Below are 20,301 nucleotides of genomic sequence, written 5' to 3'. Positions count from 1 at the left end.
GGATTGTGATTAAGAGTCGGCTGGCTCCCCTTCTTAGTTCTTTTCTGCATGAAATTTGCTGACCTTAAGGGCATTATGGGAGGGAAGCTAGCTCTAAAGACTGGATTTACTTCTTCAGCTTCAGTTATTTCTGAAGCTCTTGCTTTCTGAGGTTTCCAAAACCGTATTCCCTGCATGTATCGATTGAATGAGATGTCTCCTTTGACTGCATTCGGTTGTCACTTCAGTATGACCTTTTCTTTCTGTCTTCACTGCCATGACTTATATTCTGGTTTATATTCTGTTACTTCCTGCCTGGACTGTTGGAACAGACACTCATTGGGAACAAGCATGTAAACCATAGCTGCAGTTTCTTCTCTGGATTAAAATAAAATCGACTGTATAGGAAAGCATATTTTGAACTTGAAAGCATTACACAAAATATAAGTTGTAATTTCTTTCTGTTACATTTGTCATTATGTCACAGTCCTACTTAAAAATCACTGGTTGCGGGGCGCCTGGGTGGCTCAGTGGGTTAAGCCGCTGCCTTCGGCTCAGGTCATGATCCCAGGGTCCTGGGATCGAGCCCCACATCGGGCTTTCTGCTCAGCAGGGAGCCTGCTTCCTCCTCTCTCTCTGCCTGCCTCTCTGCCTGCTTGTGATCTCTCTCTGTCAAATAAATAAATAAAATCTTAAAAAAAAAAATCACTGGTTGCTTCTTTTAGGTGCCTCTTTCAGAGATTCATTGTCCTTCAATGCTGACAGCTCCAGGCTCTCTTTCCGGATTCATATCCTTCATATCCTGCTGCTTTTCCTTCCAGCAATTGCTAGTGTTCTCTTCCTTTCTTTGGGGGACTGCTGGCATAGCTGAGGACAAGGCTGTTCTCTGCTGTGTGGGACTGAACTGAGCTTTCTAGTTGCTTGATTCTTGGGCTCCACACTCCTCTCCTGCATGTCCATAGCAGCAGTGTGGAGAGAGGTGAGTGTGAGGGGGATGGGCAGAACACTGAGTGGTACTCTCATGGAGAACCAGTCAGTTAGCCAAACTACTTTGTTGGTCCCAGAGCTCATGTTAGTTCCTGTTTGAGTTCTTGCTTTTTTTTTTTTTTTTTTTCTAATCCCACTTACTAAAATCCTATTCTCTTTCCTAATGCCACCCAAAATGTAATTGCTTGCACGTAAAATTCAGGCATCATTTGTATAGCAGTGATATATCACTGCTATATATATATATATTTACCAATATATATATTGGTAATAATATATAGTAATGAAACTGGCTTAATCTTTGGTTTTGAGTAGAGGAAGACAAGTTGGAATTTAATAGTGGTGTTGGTTGCTGGCTTTAGTTAAGTTTTATTCTGTTTCAGCTGATTTCTTCTCAGTAGAAAGTTCTGTTCTTGATTTAGGAAAAAGAAAGGAATGCTCAGTATATAATGCTAAAAAGATTTATCACATCATATTGCATTTAATACAAAGTGAGGGCACCCAGCGGAGGGAATTTGTCTTAATTGTTATGTGAATGTCCAGCACCAAGCACAGGGTCTGACATATTACAGGCACCCTATATCCTATTTACTTGAACAAATGAATTCTGTTTAGATATCTGAGAAACATGTTTCTGGCTATGGAATACATGATACGTACTGGTGCATTTTGGATAGCTAAAGTAGATGTCAATGAGATGTTGGCAAAGGAGAACCATTTTGTCATTTTAGCAGTTGTCTTTGGAACCTTTACACCAGATTCATTATATGCACAGATCTTTTGTAACAGTTTGTGTATTTGAAAAGAAATTTAGGTCAGCTATTGTGAGTTAAAATGATCATTTGAGCTGAATTAACCTGGAAGGGAAACAGTTGAGAAAGAAATGAAAAAGACATTAGAACAGGTATTGGTGTTCAGAATTCTCAGTTATTCTGAGATTTCTAGTCCTTAAGTCACTGTAGCAAAAAGAGATAAAATTTTATGTGGAGAAATGGATCACTCTTGCCATATCCTCAGCTCCTGTTTTTCCTTTTCTGCTGCTCCAGCTTGGCAAAACACCAAATCCCACAGCAATGTTCATCATTTCCCTCCTCCATTCCTTGGACCCATGGAGTATTGCAAGCCTATAGGATTACAGTAGCACTTCCTGACAGCTGTGCCTCTCAGCCTTGCCTCTATTCTATTTTCCTCTGTCACCAGAGTGATCTTTCTGTAATGGATCTGATTGTGTTGGGCTTCTCCTTGAAAATCCCCTATTGTTTTCAGGATAAAAATCCAAATTCCTTAGTTGGGAAAAACGACTCTTAGAGATCTGGCCCCTTCTTTCCAGTTTCTTATCTGATCTCTCTTCTTTTCTCCATTTTTTCCTCTGTATTCCAGACATATTAACTAGTGGCATTTCTCTGAATGTTCGTTTTCTTTTCATGCCACTGAACTTACGACGTTTCTTTCCTTCTTTCTTTTTTTTAAAATATTTTATTTATTTATTTGACAGAGATCACAAGTAGGCAGAGAGGCAGGCAGAGAAAGGGTGGGGGGGGAGCAGGTCCCCTGCTGAGCAGAGAGCCCGATGCCAGGCTCAGTCCCAGTACCCTGGGATCATGACCTGAGCTGAAGGCAGAGGCTTTAACCCACTGAGCAACCCAGGCACCCCATTATAATGTTTCTTTTTCCAGGCATGCGTTTCTCTCCCTCCCTATAGTCATCAACTATAGGTCATTTAAAACTTCCCAAGGTTACCTCTAGAAAACGTTTGGCTTTTCCTTCCCAGTCTATATTGGTTCCCTTCCTCCATGCTCTCCTCGTGCCCTACAAATAGTGTTTTCAGTGGTCCCTAACCTAATGTAGTAGTCCACATGCTTCCCTTCTCACTAGACTGTGAACTTTCTTCAAATACAAGATACTCTTATAAGCTCTTTAATTCCTCATCTCTGTCACTGGTTTGCACAGTATAGAAGCCTAGAAGTTTATGGTTTGGTTAGTATATGAAGTAACAATTTATCAGAGACACAAAATTGCCTGGCTAAGTCCTGGGTATTATAGTGAGAAGTAGAACATGGTTCTAGCCTTGTACATAAACTTATTTGTGTGGGCAAAATGCCCCATGAAACAGAGATTAATGAAGTACAACATCAAATGAGGACTTAGGTTGAATGATTTGAGAATAAAATATAATCAGATTTCAAATTCTTTGGCATTTCATATCTGTTCTTTATTTTTCTACTTAATACTTACCACTGCTAACATGCTCTGCCTTTTACTTATTTATCATGTTACACTTGCCTTCCCCAGTATGCTGCAAGTTTCATGAGGAATTTTTTAATAATTTTTTATTTTTTATTAACATAGGATGTATTATTAGCCCCAGGGGTACAGGTCTGTGAATCGCCAGGTTTACACACTTCACAGCACTCATGAGGAATTTTTATTTCTTTTTTCACTATGGTATTTCCATGCCTGACACATGGTAGATACTCAATAGAAGTTTGGTGAATGGATGGAATAGTGTTCAGGAAAGGAACTGATCCCTGAAAGATAGTACAGATACAATACAGAAACATTTCCTAGAGATGTTACAACCTGAAACAGACCTTGAAAGGTAGTGTTTTATTAAATTAGTTAATTTAATTGAAAAAATTCCAATTTTGTTTTTACATGAATTTTTTTTCAGATTGTATGTTTCTCCTAATTTTCTTTTTTTTTTTTTTTAATTTTTATTTATTTGACAGGCAGAGATCACAATTAGGCAGAGAGGCAGGCAGAGAGAGAGGAAGAGAAGCAGGCTCTCTGCTCAGCAGAGAGCCCGATGCGGGGCTCGATCCCAGGAACCTGGGATCATGACCTGAGCCGAAAGCAGAGGCTTTAACCCACTGAGCCACCCAGGGGCCCCCTCCTAATTTTCTTTTAAGGCTTTATGAGGTTTTTAGAGCCCCCATCATTCACTTTACTTTTAGAATTTGACTGGATTAACAACAAAGCCTGTTTAATCAGTGACTGATGATAACTAACCCTTGTGTACTCCTTGCAATAACACTTTCACTCCATATATTTATTAGCAAAAATGCGTAAAAACACAGGTTTGCTGGAGGCAATAACACATTCCATATGTTAGGATACCTGTTTGTTTATCTTTTACTTCACCTCCATTCAGAATAAGTACAAATGAGTTTGAACTTCTAGGCATGTCAGGGTTCTGGTTGTTTTGTGATGTAAGAATAATAATTGACCATTGTGCCTGCAGGTTCTTTGATTTTATTAAATCTTGATCAGGGTTTTAAATACACACACATACACACGTGTCACATAACTTAGGATTGCGTTGCTTGTTGTTATAGTTTTAAACTTTTCTGTTTGCTTTTCTTCCAAGACTAAAGAAATTAAAATTAGATTTTGACTTCAAACTATTAAAAGTGTTAACTCCTCCAAACGAGTTACAACTGGAACATGCATGTAATCCAGATTTGCATTGTTCTGTTACCAAAAGAAAAAAAATTATTAATTGGTTTCCAGAAGTGGCTTCTTGACATTGTTTTCCCTAAGCACAGAATTAGATGATTTCTTAGGCCATTGTAGCTGCAGTAGATCTTAGTAAACATCTAGACTATTTTACAGGTGGGGTAACTAAGACACAAGGACAAGTGATTTGTACAGAATCGGACAGTTTATAACAGAGGCAGAATGATAAACTAGATTTTTTAAAAAATTTTTATAAACATATATTTTTATCCCCAGGGGTACAGGTATGTGAATCACCAGGTTTACACACTTCACAGCACTCACCAAAGCACATACCCTCCCCAGTGAACATAACCCCACCCCCTTCTCCCAAACCCCCTCCCCCCTGCAACCCTCAGTTTGTTTTGTAAGAGTCACTTATGGTTTGTCTCCCTCCCAATCCCATTTTGTTTCATTGATTCTTCTCCTACCCACTTAAGCCCCCATGTTGCATCACCACTTCTTCATATCAGGGAGATCATATGATAGTTGTCTTTCTCTGCTTGACTTACTTCGCTAAGCATGATACGCTCTATTCCATCCATGTTGTTGCAAATGGCAAGATTTCATTTCTTTTGATGGCTGCATAGTATTCCATTGTGTATATATACCACATCTTCTTGATCCATTCATCTGTTGATGGACATCTAGGTTCTTTCCATAGTTTGGCTATTGTGGACATTGCTGCTATAAACATTCGGGTGCACGTGCCCCTTTGGATCACTACGTTTGTATCTTTAGAGTAAATACCCAGTAGTGCAATTGCTGGGTCATAGGGCAGTTCTATTTTCAACATTTTGAGGAACCTCCATGCTGTTTTCCAGAGTGGCTGCACCAGCTTGCATTCCCACCAACAGTGTAGGAGGGTTCCCCTTTCTCCGCATCCTCGCCAGCATCTGTCATTTCCTGACTTGTTGATTTTAGCCATTCTGACTGGTGTGAGGTGATATCTCATTGTGGTTTTGATTTGTATTTCCCTGATGCCGAGTGATGTGGAGCACTTTTTCATGTGTCTGTTGGCCATCTGGATGTCTTCTTTGCAGAAATGTCTGTTCATGTCCTCTGCCCATTTCTTGATTGGATTATTTGTTCTTTGGGTGTTGAGTTTGCTAAGTTCTTTACAGATTCTGGACATTAGCTCTTTATCTGATATGTCGTTTGCAAATATCTTCTCCCATTCTGTCAGTTGTCTTTTGATTTTATTAACTGTTTCCTTTGCTGTGCAAAAGCTTTTGATCTTGATGAAATCCCAATAGTTCATTTTTGCCCTTGCTTCCCTTGCCTTTGGCATTGTTCCTAGGAAGATGTTGCTGCGGCTGAGGTCCAAGAGGTTGCCGCCTGTGTTCTCCTCAAGGATTTTGATGGATTCCTTTCGCACATTGATGTCCTTCATCCATTTTGAGTCTATTTCCATGTGTGGTGTAAGGAAATGGTCCAATTTCATTTTTCTGCATGTGGCTGTCCAATTTTCCCAACACCATTTATTGAAGAGGCTGTCTTTTTTCCATTGGACATTCTTTCCTGCTTTGTCGAAGATTAGTTGACCATAGAGTTGAGGGTCTATTTCTGGGCTCTCTATTCTGTTCCATTGATCTATGTGTCTGTTTTTGTGCCAGTACCATGCTGTCTTGATGATGACAGCTTTGTAATAGAGCTTGAAATCCGGAATTGTAATGCCACCAACGTTGGCTTTCTTTTTCAATATCCCTTTGGCTATTCGAGGTCTTTTCTGGTTCCATATAAATTTTAGAATTATTTGTTCCATTTCTTTGAAAAAGATGGATGGTACTTTGATAGGAATTGCATTAAATGTGTAGATTGCTTTAGGTAGCATAGACATTTTCACAATATTTATTCTTCCAATCCAGGAGCATGGAACATTTTTCCATTTCTTTGTGTCTTCCTCAATTTCTTTCATGAGTACTTTATAGTTTTCTGAGTATAGATTCTGTGCCTCTTTGGTTAGGTTTATTCCTAGGTATCTTATGGTTTGGGGTGCAGTTGTAAATGGGATTGACTCCTTAATTTCTCTTTCTTCTGTCTTGTTGTTGGTGTAGAGAAATGCAACTGATTTCTGTGCATTGATTTTATATCCTGACACTTTACTGAATTCCTGTACAAGTTCTAACAGTTTTGGAGTGGAGTCTTTTGGGTTTTCCACATACAGTATATCATCTGCGAAGAGTGATAATTTGACTTCTTCTTTGCCAATTTGGATGCCTTTAATTTCTTTTTGTTGTCTGCTTGCTAAGGCTAGGACTTCTAGTACTATGTTGAATAGCAGTGGTGATAATGGACATCCCTGCTTTGTTCCTGACCTTAGCCGAAAAGCTTTCAGTTTTTCTCCATTGAGAATGATATTTGTGGTGGGTTTTTCATAGATTGCTTTGATGATATTGAGGTATGTGCCCTCTATCCCTACACTTTGAAGAGTTTTGATCAGGAAGGGATGCTGTACTTTGTCAAATGCTTTTTCAGCATCTATTGAGAGTGTCATATGGATAAACTAGATTTTTAACTGTTGTTGAGAAGACCAAACTATGGCTAAGCCTTCTATTATTCTAGTAAATACTTTAAACTTCTAGGCCATTTCTAATTCTAGAAATACATGTGGAACTGATGGTGTTTTAAAAGGGTAATTTAGTGACCTGGCAGTATAATAGAAGTAAGTTCTTAGAGTTTGTCAAATTGCCAGTCAGCTGGATTGGGTGTAATTGAAGTTTTGGCAGTACATTTTCATTTTAGTGTGTAGGCTGTTTACTGTTTGAGTCAACAAGTAACTTTTACTAATCTGATTTTAAGCTTTGAAAAGCCTTAAATTATCTCTAAATTGTTAGATTAAATTTACACATTTTCCATAGGAAGAGGTTTAGCCAATAAATGTATATTAAAGAAAACATGAGGAATAAGATTTTTAAAAGTTCAGTCTTTTTTTTTCCCCGTGTTTCCTTGTTAAATTTAAGAAGTGATGTATTTTAAAAGGTATTAATATGGGTGAGCCCTCATTGTTAAATAGAAACGTGAAAAAAAACCCTTTCTAAGTATCATGTAACTCTTCTGTGTATCCTTTTCTTATATTCTCTGCTGTATTTACTTGGATTCACATTTTAATTAAACTGGATTCTTCAAAAATATCACCTTGTATTCTGTGATTTTTAGGTTATTTTTTCTTTTTTTAAGGAAGGCATTCTGTTTTGGAGGGAATGATTAGTAAATATAATGTTGAATAAGAAAAAAATAGTTCAAGATGTGGAAGAATATAGAAAACCTGATGTCACTACTAGAGTTACTTCTGGTGGTAGTTGCCTAAGATCCATTAAATTGAGTTATTTATTTTTAATGAGTTGTGTCCATATATTACACTTTCGATGACTCTGCTAGACTTTTAGAAACCCATTGGTTTGACTTAGTCTGAAATTTAATGTTTTTAAACATTGAACATGAAATGTTTTAAAATTTAGTGTTGTTTTTCTTTTCCATTGTATTCTCTTAACTTTATAGCCTATGTTTTGGTGTGGCAAGTTAGTGATTCCCTTCATTCTCTTTCAGATCCCTGCCTATCACTGAGTCCACCATGCTTCACAGAAGAAGACAGATACAGTCTGGAAGCTCTTCAGACAATACATAAACAGATGGATGATGACAAAGATGGTGGAATTGAAGTAGATGAAAGCGATGAAGTAGGTGGAAAGCTTTTCCTGTTATTCTCTTAAATTTTCCCATTATTCATCATATGTGACTCAGGTTCATCTTCAGTATCTTTAGTTTTTCTCTTTGCATTCTAATTTTACCCTTTGTATTTGTACACCTTTCCTTTTTTCTTTTTTCCTTATGCATATACAAGTCTTCTAGTTTTATAATAATCCCCAGTCTCATGTTCTTGCTTTCCTCAAACATATGTCCTCTTCTGACTATATCAGTTATTATCTATTGCTGCTTTATTAATCACCACAAAGCTTAGTGGTTTAGGACACCAGTTTATCATTTCTCCTGATCCTGTGGGTTGACCGGGCTCAGCTAGGTATGTTTTCTGTTCCCTTTGGTATAGTCTGAGGTCACTGTGATGCTGTGTGGTTGCATTCCGCTGGGAGCTCTGCTGGGGCTGAAATGATGACTTCTTAGTTTTTGCAGTCTTTCTTCACGTGGTCTCCCATCATGCATAATCTAGCTCAGGCTTCCTTACAGCATGGCAGCTGGCTTCCAGGGAACAGTGTTCCAAGAAAACAAGTTTCCGCATAAAAGTACTTATCATCCCTTGCTTGCCTTGCCAGTGCCTGTTAATATCAAATTGGCTTAAAGCAAGTGATCTGGTTAAGCTCACAGTCTGTGGGAGAGGATTATACAAGGGCATGAATACCAGGAGATGTGGTGTATTGGGGGGTCATTGATGTAATGATCTACTGCACCCACTGTACAAATAAATCATGTTTTATTTCTTGAGCATTATCATCTTCCTCCTGACATCCCTCTGGCGTCCCTTTTAGTTTCTCCATAGAAGTTGTTTTCTTTGGTTGGAATCTTACTCTAGCCAAGTCCCCTGGTTGTTTTTCAGGCCTCTTCAATCTCTTATATTTGTCATAGTTGAGATGCTTCTCTTTTAGTTTATATGATACTAAATTATGTTTTTTCTACATTATAATCTAATGTTATATAACAGTCATATTCTCTAATCACATTGTTACCTAATAATTATAGTCTCTAAAGATTAATTCTTGACTTGCTCTGCAACACTTTACCTTGCGAATGCTCATCCTTTTGTAGGCTACACTTGGTTCCTCCATCTCTAAGCCAGTGTAGATTCCTGACCTACATATGTCGCTTTCTGCCTGACATCTTTTGAGGGCTCTTACTTTTTCTTTCAAGTTAGTCTAAAACAATATCTCAGCTCTCTTCTTTGAAATTTATGACTATTCAGCGGCCCTTCTGGATCTACTTCTCCTTAGTTTAAAATTTTCCAGATCAGGTGTTGGCCGACTTTTTTTTTAAAGGCCCAAGTTATGGGTTGAAATGTGTCCCCACAAAAATACATATTTTGAAGTCTTAAATTCTAGTACCTCAGGGTGTGGCCTTATTTGGAAGTAGGGTAATTTCAGATGTAATTAGTTAAGGTAATATACTGGAGTAGTGTTGGCCCTTAGTTCAGTATGACTAGTATCTGTGTAAGAGAGGAGAACACCACGTGGTGACATAGACACTGGGGAAAAGCTGACCCTGATTGAAGTTATGGAGCCATAAGTCAAGGAATGACAGGGATTGCTGGTGACTCTAGAAGCTAAGAGAAAGGTATGGAACAGATTTCTCTGTTTTTATAGAGCTCAGTTTCCTCAGTGGTCAGAAGTGAAAGTCTTATTGCTCTAATCGCCCGGTCTTTCTGCTGACCAGTCCCATCCCAGGGTGATCTAGAGGCACCATTCTGAGTACTCTCTTAGTATGAACTCAGAGTGTGATCAGAAGGGGCAAAATACACTCTTCTGACTCAGGAAATTCAAGGGTTTTAAGAGCTCTCTGCCAGGAACCAAGGACAAAGACCAAATATATTTCTTATCCTACAATTACAGAAATATTTAAATCTGAAAAGAATAGCAAAAATTCACATTTTTTCAATCATTAAAAGTACCCTCCAAGGAAAGATCTGTTAAACTTGCATGTAATATATAGACAGGGAGGGATTAAGTAAGCTTATGCAGGTATTTGACAGCCTATTTAAATGTATCTGATTGCATAATAGTTCCTCGAATTACAAGTTATTTTAATCTTTTTAACCTCATCATCAGATATTAAATGCTCAGATGTGTGAAGTGTTATCATTTATCACTGTGCCAAACAAAGTAAACAGGCATGGCTGTATAATTTATACTTATTTGGATTCATCTTGAATCTTTTAAATTTCAGTGAAATTCCAAATATTTTATAATAGAGGTTAGAAGTAAAAACTTTATGTTAAAATGTAAAGCTTATTTAAAAAAAACTTAGAACTCTGTGAGTATGATTGGTGAGCTTTAATATTTAAAAACAGGAGATGTTATTCTTGGTATTTCTTCTGATATTAATATTCAAGAGCAAATAAGGTATGCCTCTATATTTTATTAGTACCTTACAGAGTCTAGAAATCTACTGTCCAGTATGGTAGCTACTAAGATATGTTTGGCTACTGGGCATCTAAAATTGAGATGTGTTACAAATGTAAAATGCACTTCAACTTTTGAATATGAGAAAAATAATGTAAAATACTTAAACTTTAAAATATTCATTAACTGTTGGAAATGATAATGTTATGGGCATACCAGATTACATAAAATATGATATGAAACTAATCCCGTGTGTTTTTTTTTACTTTTTATTGTGACTTCTAGAAAACTTAACATCACATATATAGATCAAATTAATTTGTATTGGAAGCACTGATGGTGTGTTGTAGGCTTTAAGGAAAGAGTTGTTAATTCTGTGGTTCTTCGACTATTTTGGTGCCTTCTGATCTGCAAAACTACATCTTGATTTATATTTCTTGGTTAAGTGTTTCTTTTTTAAAGAAGTGAATTGTAATATCATTCTGCGTTTCTAGCAGTCATCATTAGGAAACTTCATGAGTTTAATAAGAAACCTTAGTCAAAAAAATTAAAGTACTTAATTTCTTGTGATTTTGGTTTAGAATGTTAACTTTTTTAAAATTTAGAAAAATATTTAGCATTTGAAATGCTACTTGAAAACTTAATTTTTTTCTCTTTAGTGCTTCTGCTTTTGTTTTTTGTTTTTGGTCATATGAGAAAGCATTTACTCTTTTAATTTATTCATGCATTTAATATTGAGCTAATATTTGAAGGTCTGTTTACACCAGATACTCAGATCTTGGAATATATCCGGGACAGAACAGAATCTCACATTAATCTTCAAACCCTAAAGTGGACATTTTGTTGGATGCTTGTAAAAAGGTAGACTAAACAAAAAAAAAACCAAAATAAGCAGGAAAAAGGGGGATGAGAGCAGGTAAATGGTGGGTAGCTGTAATTTTAAATAGGGTGCTTTCGGCAGGCCTCACTGGGAAGGTAACATTTAAAGAGTGTACTGTATGGAATACTGGGACAAGTAAGAGAGTAAGTATCTGGCAGTTTTTCAAAGCTGTTCTCAAATTGAAAATAGAGGACAAGAGTGTTTTAGATTAAGAACGGGATATAAAGCTTTTGCTTTCCAGGTCATTGTCTTCTGACCCAAGATCAAAAAGATTAGATGTCAGTGTATGCTCAATCTGTGACCTGTTTAAATTGAAGTTTTGATTACAGTCAAGTTTGTCTATTCTGCCAATATTGGAGATATTTTGGAAAGTGTAGGTACTTGATTAAGAAATACTTTTTTTAAATAAGAGAAATGAATGGTTTTGTTGATTTGAACATAGCATAGGAGGCAGTGACAATTGACATTGTTATTGTCTGCTTTGTGGACTAGACACTTTAGTATAGTTTCTAGTGTGCATGAACTTTGTTTTTACTTTTCCTCTTTTTAAAAAAAATGTAAAAATCCTTTTTTCCCTATTTTTTCTTCCTTTATATATCCATGCTTACCTTTTAGTGATAACATTTGGAATAAATAATTTTAGAGTTTATGTTATCAGTTTTTGATATTTATAATTAACTGTAAACCAATTTATGTAAAAAAAAACTGGTTGTACCTGATATTTCAGTTTTTTTTAGATTTAGCTAATCTACCTGAATAACACCTCTGTCATCTTTTATCGGTATACTTCTTAGAAAACTTAGTTAATAGCACAGATGTATGAGTGTCTGAAACAAGGAGAGTTACTATGAAAGTATGCAAAAATAGGGTTAGGAAAACCTACTAGAAAATACATTTTAAAATAGGATCAGTGAGTTTTGAATTACATGGAGTACTGTTTCCAAAGGAATAAATGCATGTATATATTTACTGAAAATTTTAAGTTAAAATTTTAACTTATGTAAACATATCTTTTGCTATGTAACAAATTACCCCTCCCCCGGTTCCCAAATTTGGCAGCTTACAACAGTGTATGTTCATCATCTCACAGTTTGTTTGGGTCTGAAATCTAGGTGTAGCTTAGGTGGGTCTTCTGATTGTGGGTCTTTCAATAAGCTGCTATTAAAATGTCAGCTGGTATTGTGGTCTTCTCAAAGCTGGATACATGGTGGATCCACTTCAAGGCCTAATCATGTGGCTTCATGGTTGTTGGTCTTCACAGGTCTTCACTGGTTGTTGGTTGGGGATAACAGTTAACTGCCACATGGCTCTGTCCATGGGGCAGCTCTTAACATGTCAGTGAGCTTCCCTTAGAGAGCGTGGGAGGGAGCTCAGAGAGCAAGAGAAGGTCAACAACCTGGGAGTTAAAGTCTTTTTGTAAGCTAATCTTGGAATTGGAATCCCTTTACTCTTGCCAAATTTTGTTTGTTAGAAGGGAGTCACTAGGTCCAGCTGATACTCAAGGGGAGACTTCAAGGGGAGACTGTTTGACAAGGTATGGGTGTGAGAATGTTGGGGTCATTGGGAGCCATTTTAGAGACTGATTAGCACAGTTTGTTTCTATACTCTGCTCAACTACAGATATTTGATGGGAAATTCTCAAGCCATGGAATTATAAAATATAAGAACAATAAAGTTACACAACTTCCTTCAGAAGGCTTTGTGTTGGAGGAGACCCACAATAAGACTTTTCATGTTGATCTTGGTAATAGAATATGTCTAGAATTTTAAAGCATTGATACACCCGATTAAAATGATCTATTAAGTACTATTTTGCTGTTAGTAATTATGTGTAATTATATGCATAAATGGACCAGTACAACTTATTTGACCAAAGGATCACTTGGCATTCAACTGAAAGGACAAACAGAGCAAAGGTAAGGTGAGGAGAGATTAGGTGCTAAAGAGTCCTTGCCGTCTGTTAAGTTATAATTATTGAGGCATTTCCCTGCATATTGGAATTTTTATAGTTTCATAGTTCAGTTAATGTGTTATCATAAAAACAGGCTTTAAATCTTTCTGGGAAATAGTAGCAATAAGCATATAAATAGAGTAGCAGAGACTGTTAACGGGTTAACAGTTTCAGTTAAAAAAAAAAAGAAAAAAGGGTTAAATGGCCAAAATTGGGAAAATTAAGGGAATGATCTTTTAATTTTGTTACTATAGGAATTATTGAACTTACGTTTATGGATTTATATGCTAAAGTAAGAGAAAATACTGAGTGTTTACCATTTGTTTCACTCTATAAGCACTTCACATGGACTGTGGTATGGGCTCCTCATAGAAGCCCTATGAGCTACGAGTATACTCTCCATCTTATTTGCAGATGGGGAAATAGGCTTAGGGAAGTGAAACAGTCTGCACATTGCCACCAGCTTGTGGGGTGGTATGGGTGGAGTTTGAGTCCAGACTGAAGACATGTTCTTTTTATTTTATTTTATTTTATTTTATTTGTTTATTTGAGAGAGAGAGAGAGAGCGAGCATGAGAATAGAGAGGTCAGCAGGAGACCTGATGTGGGACTCTGTCCAGGGACTCCAGGATCATGACCTGAGGCAAAGGCAGTTGCTTAGCCAACTGAGCCACCCAGGCACCCTGAATCCATGTTCTTGATTTCCAGCGTGTGTTGCTTTCTCATGTTAATGTTTATCATCAATCTCCATTGTTATGCCCTTCCTAATATAATTTACAAATAAATAGCTATGTGTACATGGTGTACAGATATAGTAGATATACCTGTATCTATATATACATACTATTATATTAGACATATTTGATACATACATACTATTATATTGTTATGCTTTTTAAAAAATATTCACATAAATGAAAACTGAGATAAAATTAAATATAATAGAAGTTCTCGTGTTCTCTCCCTCATGAGTGGATTAGATTCTATATCTCTGTGGGGTCTGGGCACCTGAAATTGGAGATGACTACGCTAATGAATTATAAAGCAAGATCTGTTATAAGTCACATAGACTTCATTCCAGTTTTATAAGAACAGGTAACTGAGAATTTTTTAAAAATGCAAGTTCCACAGGCAGCCGGGTGGCTCATTGAGTTAGACATCTACCTTCAGCTCAGACCATGGTTCCAAGGTCTTAAGATCAAGCCCCGCATTGGGCTCTCTACTCAGTGGGGAGCCTGCTGTCCCCCGTTTGTGTTCTCTCTCTCTGTCAAATAAATAAGATATTAAAAATAAAGGCAAGTTCCAGAGACACTGCTAATGTTAATATTCTTTAATGTTCACTGTTCGCTGTATATGGGTCTCTTAACTATATAGCACATCAATTTCTGATATACTTAGGGTGACCACTCTGCTTTTCAAGATTGAAATTAGTTCTGCTGCCTCTGATACCTGGAATAAATGGTACTGTAAGAATGAAACAAAACTTACACATTTATACTAATAAAGAAAAAAAGGCAGGGGATGATTGAGGCAGAACATTTAGATATCATTTTGATAATGGAAGGCATGGTTAAAATCTACATTTTATTTCCTTTGTTTCAAAAATACTTCTATAAATTTGTCACTATAACCATTGTAGCTACAAATTTTAATTTTTATTTGAAGTGTATCTATTGATATGTAGAGATCCTAGAAGAGAAGTAATGATTACAAACACCTATAAATAGGAGTCTATGGAAGAAATATTCTTCTGTTACCTGCGAAGAAGTCATCTCTTAGAATATGTGTACAGTTTTTTGATATTCTGCAATGCACCAAAATCTTTTAAGCATCAAATTTTGTTTTGCTGTTTCACTTACCTTTTCTCTTTTAACATTTTTTTTAATTGCAATTTTGGCAATTCAAAATAATATGGAGGCTCTGTATGTGTTTGGAAGCAAGGTAGAAAAAAGGTTGAGACCCTTTTTGCATAAAGCTTAGAGTGAAGAAGGAAAGGCAATAAATCCTGAAGACAAAGGGGTCAGTGCACCCAAATCTTTGGCCCTTAAGGGACAGAAGTGGATGAAAAGGAGTTGGCATAGTTCCTGAAGGTTGCTCTAAAAACCAATCAAAGTGTGTTCCCTGGACAAAGCAACAATGTGTGGAAATGCAAATTTTCAGGACCCATCCCAGACCTACTGAATCAGAAATGTGGGAGGGGGGCCCAGAAATCTGTATTTTAACAAGTCCTTTGGTAATTCTGATGCCCGTGTTATCCTTTAATAAAATCTTATGGTTGTTTTTCTAATACATACTTTTGTAACAGTTTTTATAATCTTGGGCACAGTATTTGTATTTGGCTACTATGATGGTCTTGCAGAAGATACTGTTTCCTGACCCTGTATTTTGTGATTTTACTTTTCCCAAGTTCTACTTAAAATTTTCTTAATATGTTCTACTGGAAGTCATAAACATGTGTAACACAGTAATTATTATAGTAATATATTAATTGTTACTGGAAAGCAGGGTGTGCTTGTATATTGCTGGGGAGAGAATTCTTTGCTTTTGTTAAAGTAAGATTGTTCTGTAACCTAGAATGGTTAAGAACCATTGTATAAATTATTGAAACAGGTCTTAAGAAAGTATCTTTATTATTTTATAGTTGTACTTAGGATATTTCTTAAGTTCTAAGTTTGCTGTCTTGCCTCAGCAATTTTTAGTTGAGTACCCAGGCTTTTTATGTCTTGTCATGACAATTGTAGTTGCTCTTTACTGGGCTTCCTTCTCTATCTCTTGCTTTTCCAGTTAATTTACCAGTTGCTGTTATCTTTCTTTTTATGATATTTAGTAAGAATGAATGCTCCCAGACCATTTATTTTTATTTTTTATTTAAAAAAATTTTTTTAAGTTGATTCCACGCTCAGTGTGGAGCCCAGCGTGGGGCCTGAGCTCACAACCCTGAGATTAAGACCTGAGCTGAGATCAGCCTAACCAACTGAGCCATCCAGGCACCCCTCTCCTAGACTATTTCTGTTCATGTGTCTTCTTATCCCTCAGAGCAACTACCATAGAACTTCAGAAGACTTTTTCTTACCCTACCATTGCTTGCCATCCAGAGATGGGATGTAGTGTAATGGTTACCCTCTTTTTTATGTCCTTAGTTGCCTATCATTTGAGAAACACCATTGGTACTATCTAGTTAATATATACAGATTAAGTGGGCTTTTGTGCTGCAAAATATCAGGTACCTAAGTATCATAACAGTTTTTGTGGAAAAATGTTTTTCTTTTTCTTTTCTTTAATTTAATTTAATTTAATTTATTTATTTGACAGAGAGATCACAAGTAGGCAGAGAGGCAGGCAGGAAGCAGGCTCCCTGCTGAGCAGAGAGTCTGATGTGGGGCTCGATCCCAGGACCCTGAGACCATGACCTGAGCTGAAGGCAGAGGCTTTAACCCACTGAGCCACCCAGACATCCCAAGGAAAGATGTTTTTCAAATGGCAAATACACTCTTAAATACAACCAGTGTGTAAACTGGGAATGAATGGTCTATGGTATGAGATCTGTCTATAAGAGCCAAAAGTTTCTGAAATTATTTGTGGCCTTGAGACATTTAACCCACTACCTTTGGCCTCTTTCTAGGAAGTTACCACAACCCCTGCTTCAACTAGTAAATCTTTTAGCCCCTTTTCTCAAATGATTTCCATTTTCTTTAGACAGAATATCTGGCAATTACCTGTTTTCATTAAAGAAATCTTCCCCAGGGCATCTGGGTGGCTCAGTTGGTTAAGTGGCTGCCTTTGGCTCAGGTCATAATCCCAGGGTCTTGGGGTCGAGCCCCACGTCGGGCTCCTTGCTCATGGAGGAGGCTGCTTCTTCCTCTCCCTCTGTCTGCCACTCTGCCTACTTGTGCTCTCTCTCTATCTCCCTGGCAAATAAATAAATAAAATCTTTAAAGAAAAAAAAAATAAAAAAAAGAAATCTTCCCCATTCCTGTGCCATTAATCTTTCATTTCCCTTAACACGACTTTCGTATTAAATACTGTTATACACTAGAAGGGGGCAGAGCAGCAGGGGTGTGAATCAGGATCTGTCTCTGTACTGCTTTAGTTCAGCCTGATTATATAGCCAGTCCTGCTCTTCTCCCTCCTCCCCCAGGCATTTTCAGGATCATGGCATGGCAATGCATTTATGTAATATATTTTTTGTGAGTTTAGCACACTTCGCATATCTGGCTTCTAAAACATCTGAGTTTCGGTGTACAAAACCTATTCCTGTTTCACAAGTGAATATTATACATTTACAGTAACATTAACTCTATCGACCTTATAATTTCTGTTGTTATGGATATGGTGACATATAATTCATCATCCATACTAGAATACTTTTCAGAGTAAAAGACGGTACTATTAATAATTACACCAGGGCGACAGGTGCACATGAGGATTGTCCTAGGCAAACGGGGCCATATAATTAACTCACTATATGTCTTTCCACAGTCAGCTTTCCTCTGTAATTTCCTTTGTCTGTGTCTTGCTCACTTTACTAAGTTGTTATTAAATTGATTCAAGTACTGTGCCAAGGTTTGTGCTGTTAGCAAAGGTTGGATCTGTTTCAATTCAGTTTATCATACTGTCTTTATGCATGGGCCCCTTGTTTTCCAGTAACATGACAGAGACTTTGACATAATTCTAGTTTTTCCTAGAGCTAAGTGATTTTTTTTGTCTTTTTATTCTCTGGAAATAAAACAATGTAACAGTATTTTCCATATTAACTTAAAACTTATTGACCCTTTCTTTGATTTCTAGAATTTATTTATTTTTAAGATTTATTTATTTAGAGAGAGACATGAGTGGGGGGAGGGGCAGAGAGAGAGGGGAGGGAGAGAATCTCAAGTGGACTCCACACTGAGCACAGAGCCTGGTATAGGGCTCGGTCCCACAACCCTGAGATCATGATCTGAGCACAAGTCAAGAGTTGGAGGTTAACTGACTGAGCCACCCAGATCCTGCTACTTTTTTTTTCCTTTTGCTATAAATTTCTGGCTTTCCCGATAATTCATCTGAAGAATTGTGTATAGTAGTCTAAATTTTCCTATTCACATACCCAGTGTTTGGCCTTACTTCTCCCAGAAGTAAGTGCTGCAGTCACTAACCCCATGGTCTTCAGAAGACTGTTTTGCTCTGGAAAGCTGATCTTGTGGCCTTAAGGTGATAAGGTGCTATGCTACATCAGGAAGCTATAAGGTAAATTGTTCTTATCCTCCTGATAACCCCACCATCTATTGATTATAACATCATGGCTCATAAAGCATTTATGGTTTCTCACCTTATCTTCAGCAGTCTTGTTTTGGGATAGGCAAGATAGGTGGTATCCCTGTTTTAAGGCTGGGACTGCGGCTCTGATTATGTTACTTAGGTCACACAGCATAGGGGACTGGGCTGGAGCCCAACCATCTCAAGTCCTGTTCACTCTTGAACATGTTTAGGCACAATGCCAATTGTTGTTTCTTGAACTTGTGTTCAATTTTGAGCCCTGGACTCTGAAAGAACATCCCTTGCTTACATTCCTGAACTGTGTTTCTATTAATGACTTCAGTTTTAGTTGCAAACCTTTAGGCATTGATGTCAGCTCTTTCACCTGGACCGTATACCTGCTTGTTCCCTGTATTTGGTCTAAATCATATTGACTTGTCTTGAGTGTTACCTTAAGCATGGCTAAAGAATCTCCTTATGTCACCCTAAAGACTACTTTTCACACCACTTTTCACCCCTGTATTTCCTTTAGACTTTCTGTCTTGGCCTTGCTGGGTCTGGCCTGGCTTGACTTTGCTTATGGCCTTGACGAAGTACTGGTATTACCAAATGTTGATGACTTGCTTTTTATTACCACCCCCCCCCACCCGTGCTGACCTTTTAATAGGATTATTAGGCCCAGAAGGCTAAAACTATAAGGCTGTTGAATTCAGTTGATAAAGAGAACCTTTTTAAGATGAAGGAGTATTTTGCCTTGATCCTGAAAATGTTTCAAAAATTTGATAAAAAATATTTGAGAGCCTTTCACTTTAATTGCTAATCCTTGCCCACTGACTTTTATTTTTTGTATCTCCCAAGTTCCTAAAATTTCTTTGAAATCTTTATTAGGGAAGTATAGGAATTTTTTTTGGAATTTAAAAGCCCCCCCTTTTTTTAAATTAACTAGTTGTGTTTTTTGTTTTTATTTTCCTTTTATTTTCTTTTACTTTGTTCCTTTAAGGGCTTGGGAAATACGCCTAGGCTCCTGGCTAAGGGTGTTTTTGAGCATTCATTTAAAAAAAAAATGTTTTTAAGTTCCTATTTATATATACAACACTGTACTGAATATGGAGCAGAATGAAAAAACAAGCATAGACTTCCATATGCTTACCATCTGGTAGGGCATATGAGGCTCTATCTGTCTAATACAAGGCATGTCATGGCATAGTATGTACTAGGAATACATATGAATCATGGAAGTGCTCTTGTGTCTCAGAAGAGTGTACATTCATTTGAGGAGCATCTAGAAAAGTGTGAAGTAGGAGTCCTTGAGATGGGCCTTTGGAAGTTGGCATGGTTTTACAGTTGTAGATGATTAGGTGGATCACTTCAAGAGGAATGGTCAGGGGGCAGAAAAAAAAAAGCAAGAATATAAGGTACTAATTTATGCAGTAGCTGGTAATTCAGTCTGACTGGAGTATGGTGAGATGGGGGATAGCATTGAAAAGAACTTCCTTGGTTTTTTCTCTTTCTGCTTCTGGTTACTTCTCCTTTGATTCTTCATTGTTCTTACTTTTCTTGCACCCTAAAGTGTATGTATTGTATAAGATTAAAAAAAGTTTTTTTTTAAAGCAGTTTGGTTTACAAGATTGAGAAGGCAGAGAGATTTCCTATATACCCCTTACCCCCACACATGATGTATACTCTCTCTTAATGTTAGCATTACCT

General features: G+C 37.1%; 1 protein-coding gene across 6 annotated transcripts in view; it reads left to right on the top strand.

Moving 5' to 3' along the window:
• Positions 1 to 20,301, top strand: part of STIM2 (stromal interaction molecule 2) — a 147,938-nt gene that overhangs the window by 55,993 nt on the left and 71,644 nt on the right. For all 6 annotated transcript variants that reach the window (XM_059164087.1, XM_059164071.1, XM_059164062.1 and 3 more), the window contains exon 2: positions 8,011 to 8,141. In XM_059164087.1, the coding sequence (XP_059020070.1) occupies positions 8,094 to 8,141 (48 nt within the window). In that variant the 5' untranslated portion in view covers positions 8,011 to 8,093. The remainder of the gene's footprint in view (positions 1 to 8,010; positions 8,142 to 20,301) is intronic.

This window comes from Mustela lutreola, chromosome 1 (assembly GCF_030435805.1).
Source record: "Mustela lutreola isolate mMusLut2 chromosome 1, mMusLut2.pri, whole genome shotgun sequence".
Taxonomy (NCBI): Eukaryota; Metazoa; Chordata; class Mammalia; order Carnivora; family Mustelidae; genus Mustela; species Mustela lutreola.
The sequence above is the reverse complement of the archived record's forward strand: the minus strand, read 5'-3'. Positions and strand labels throughout refer to the sequence as shown.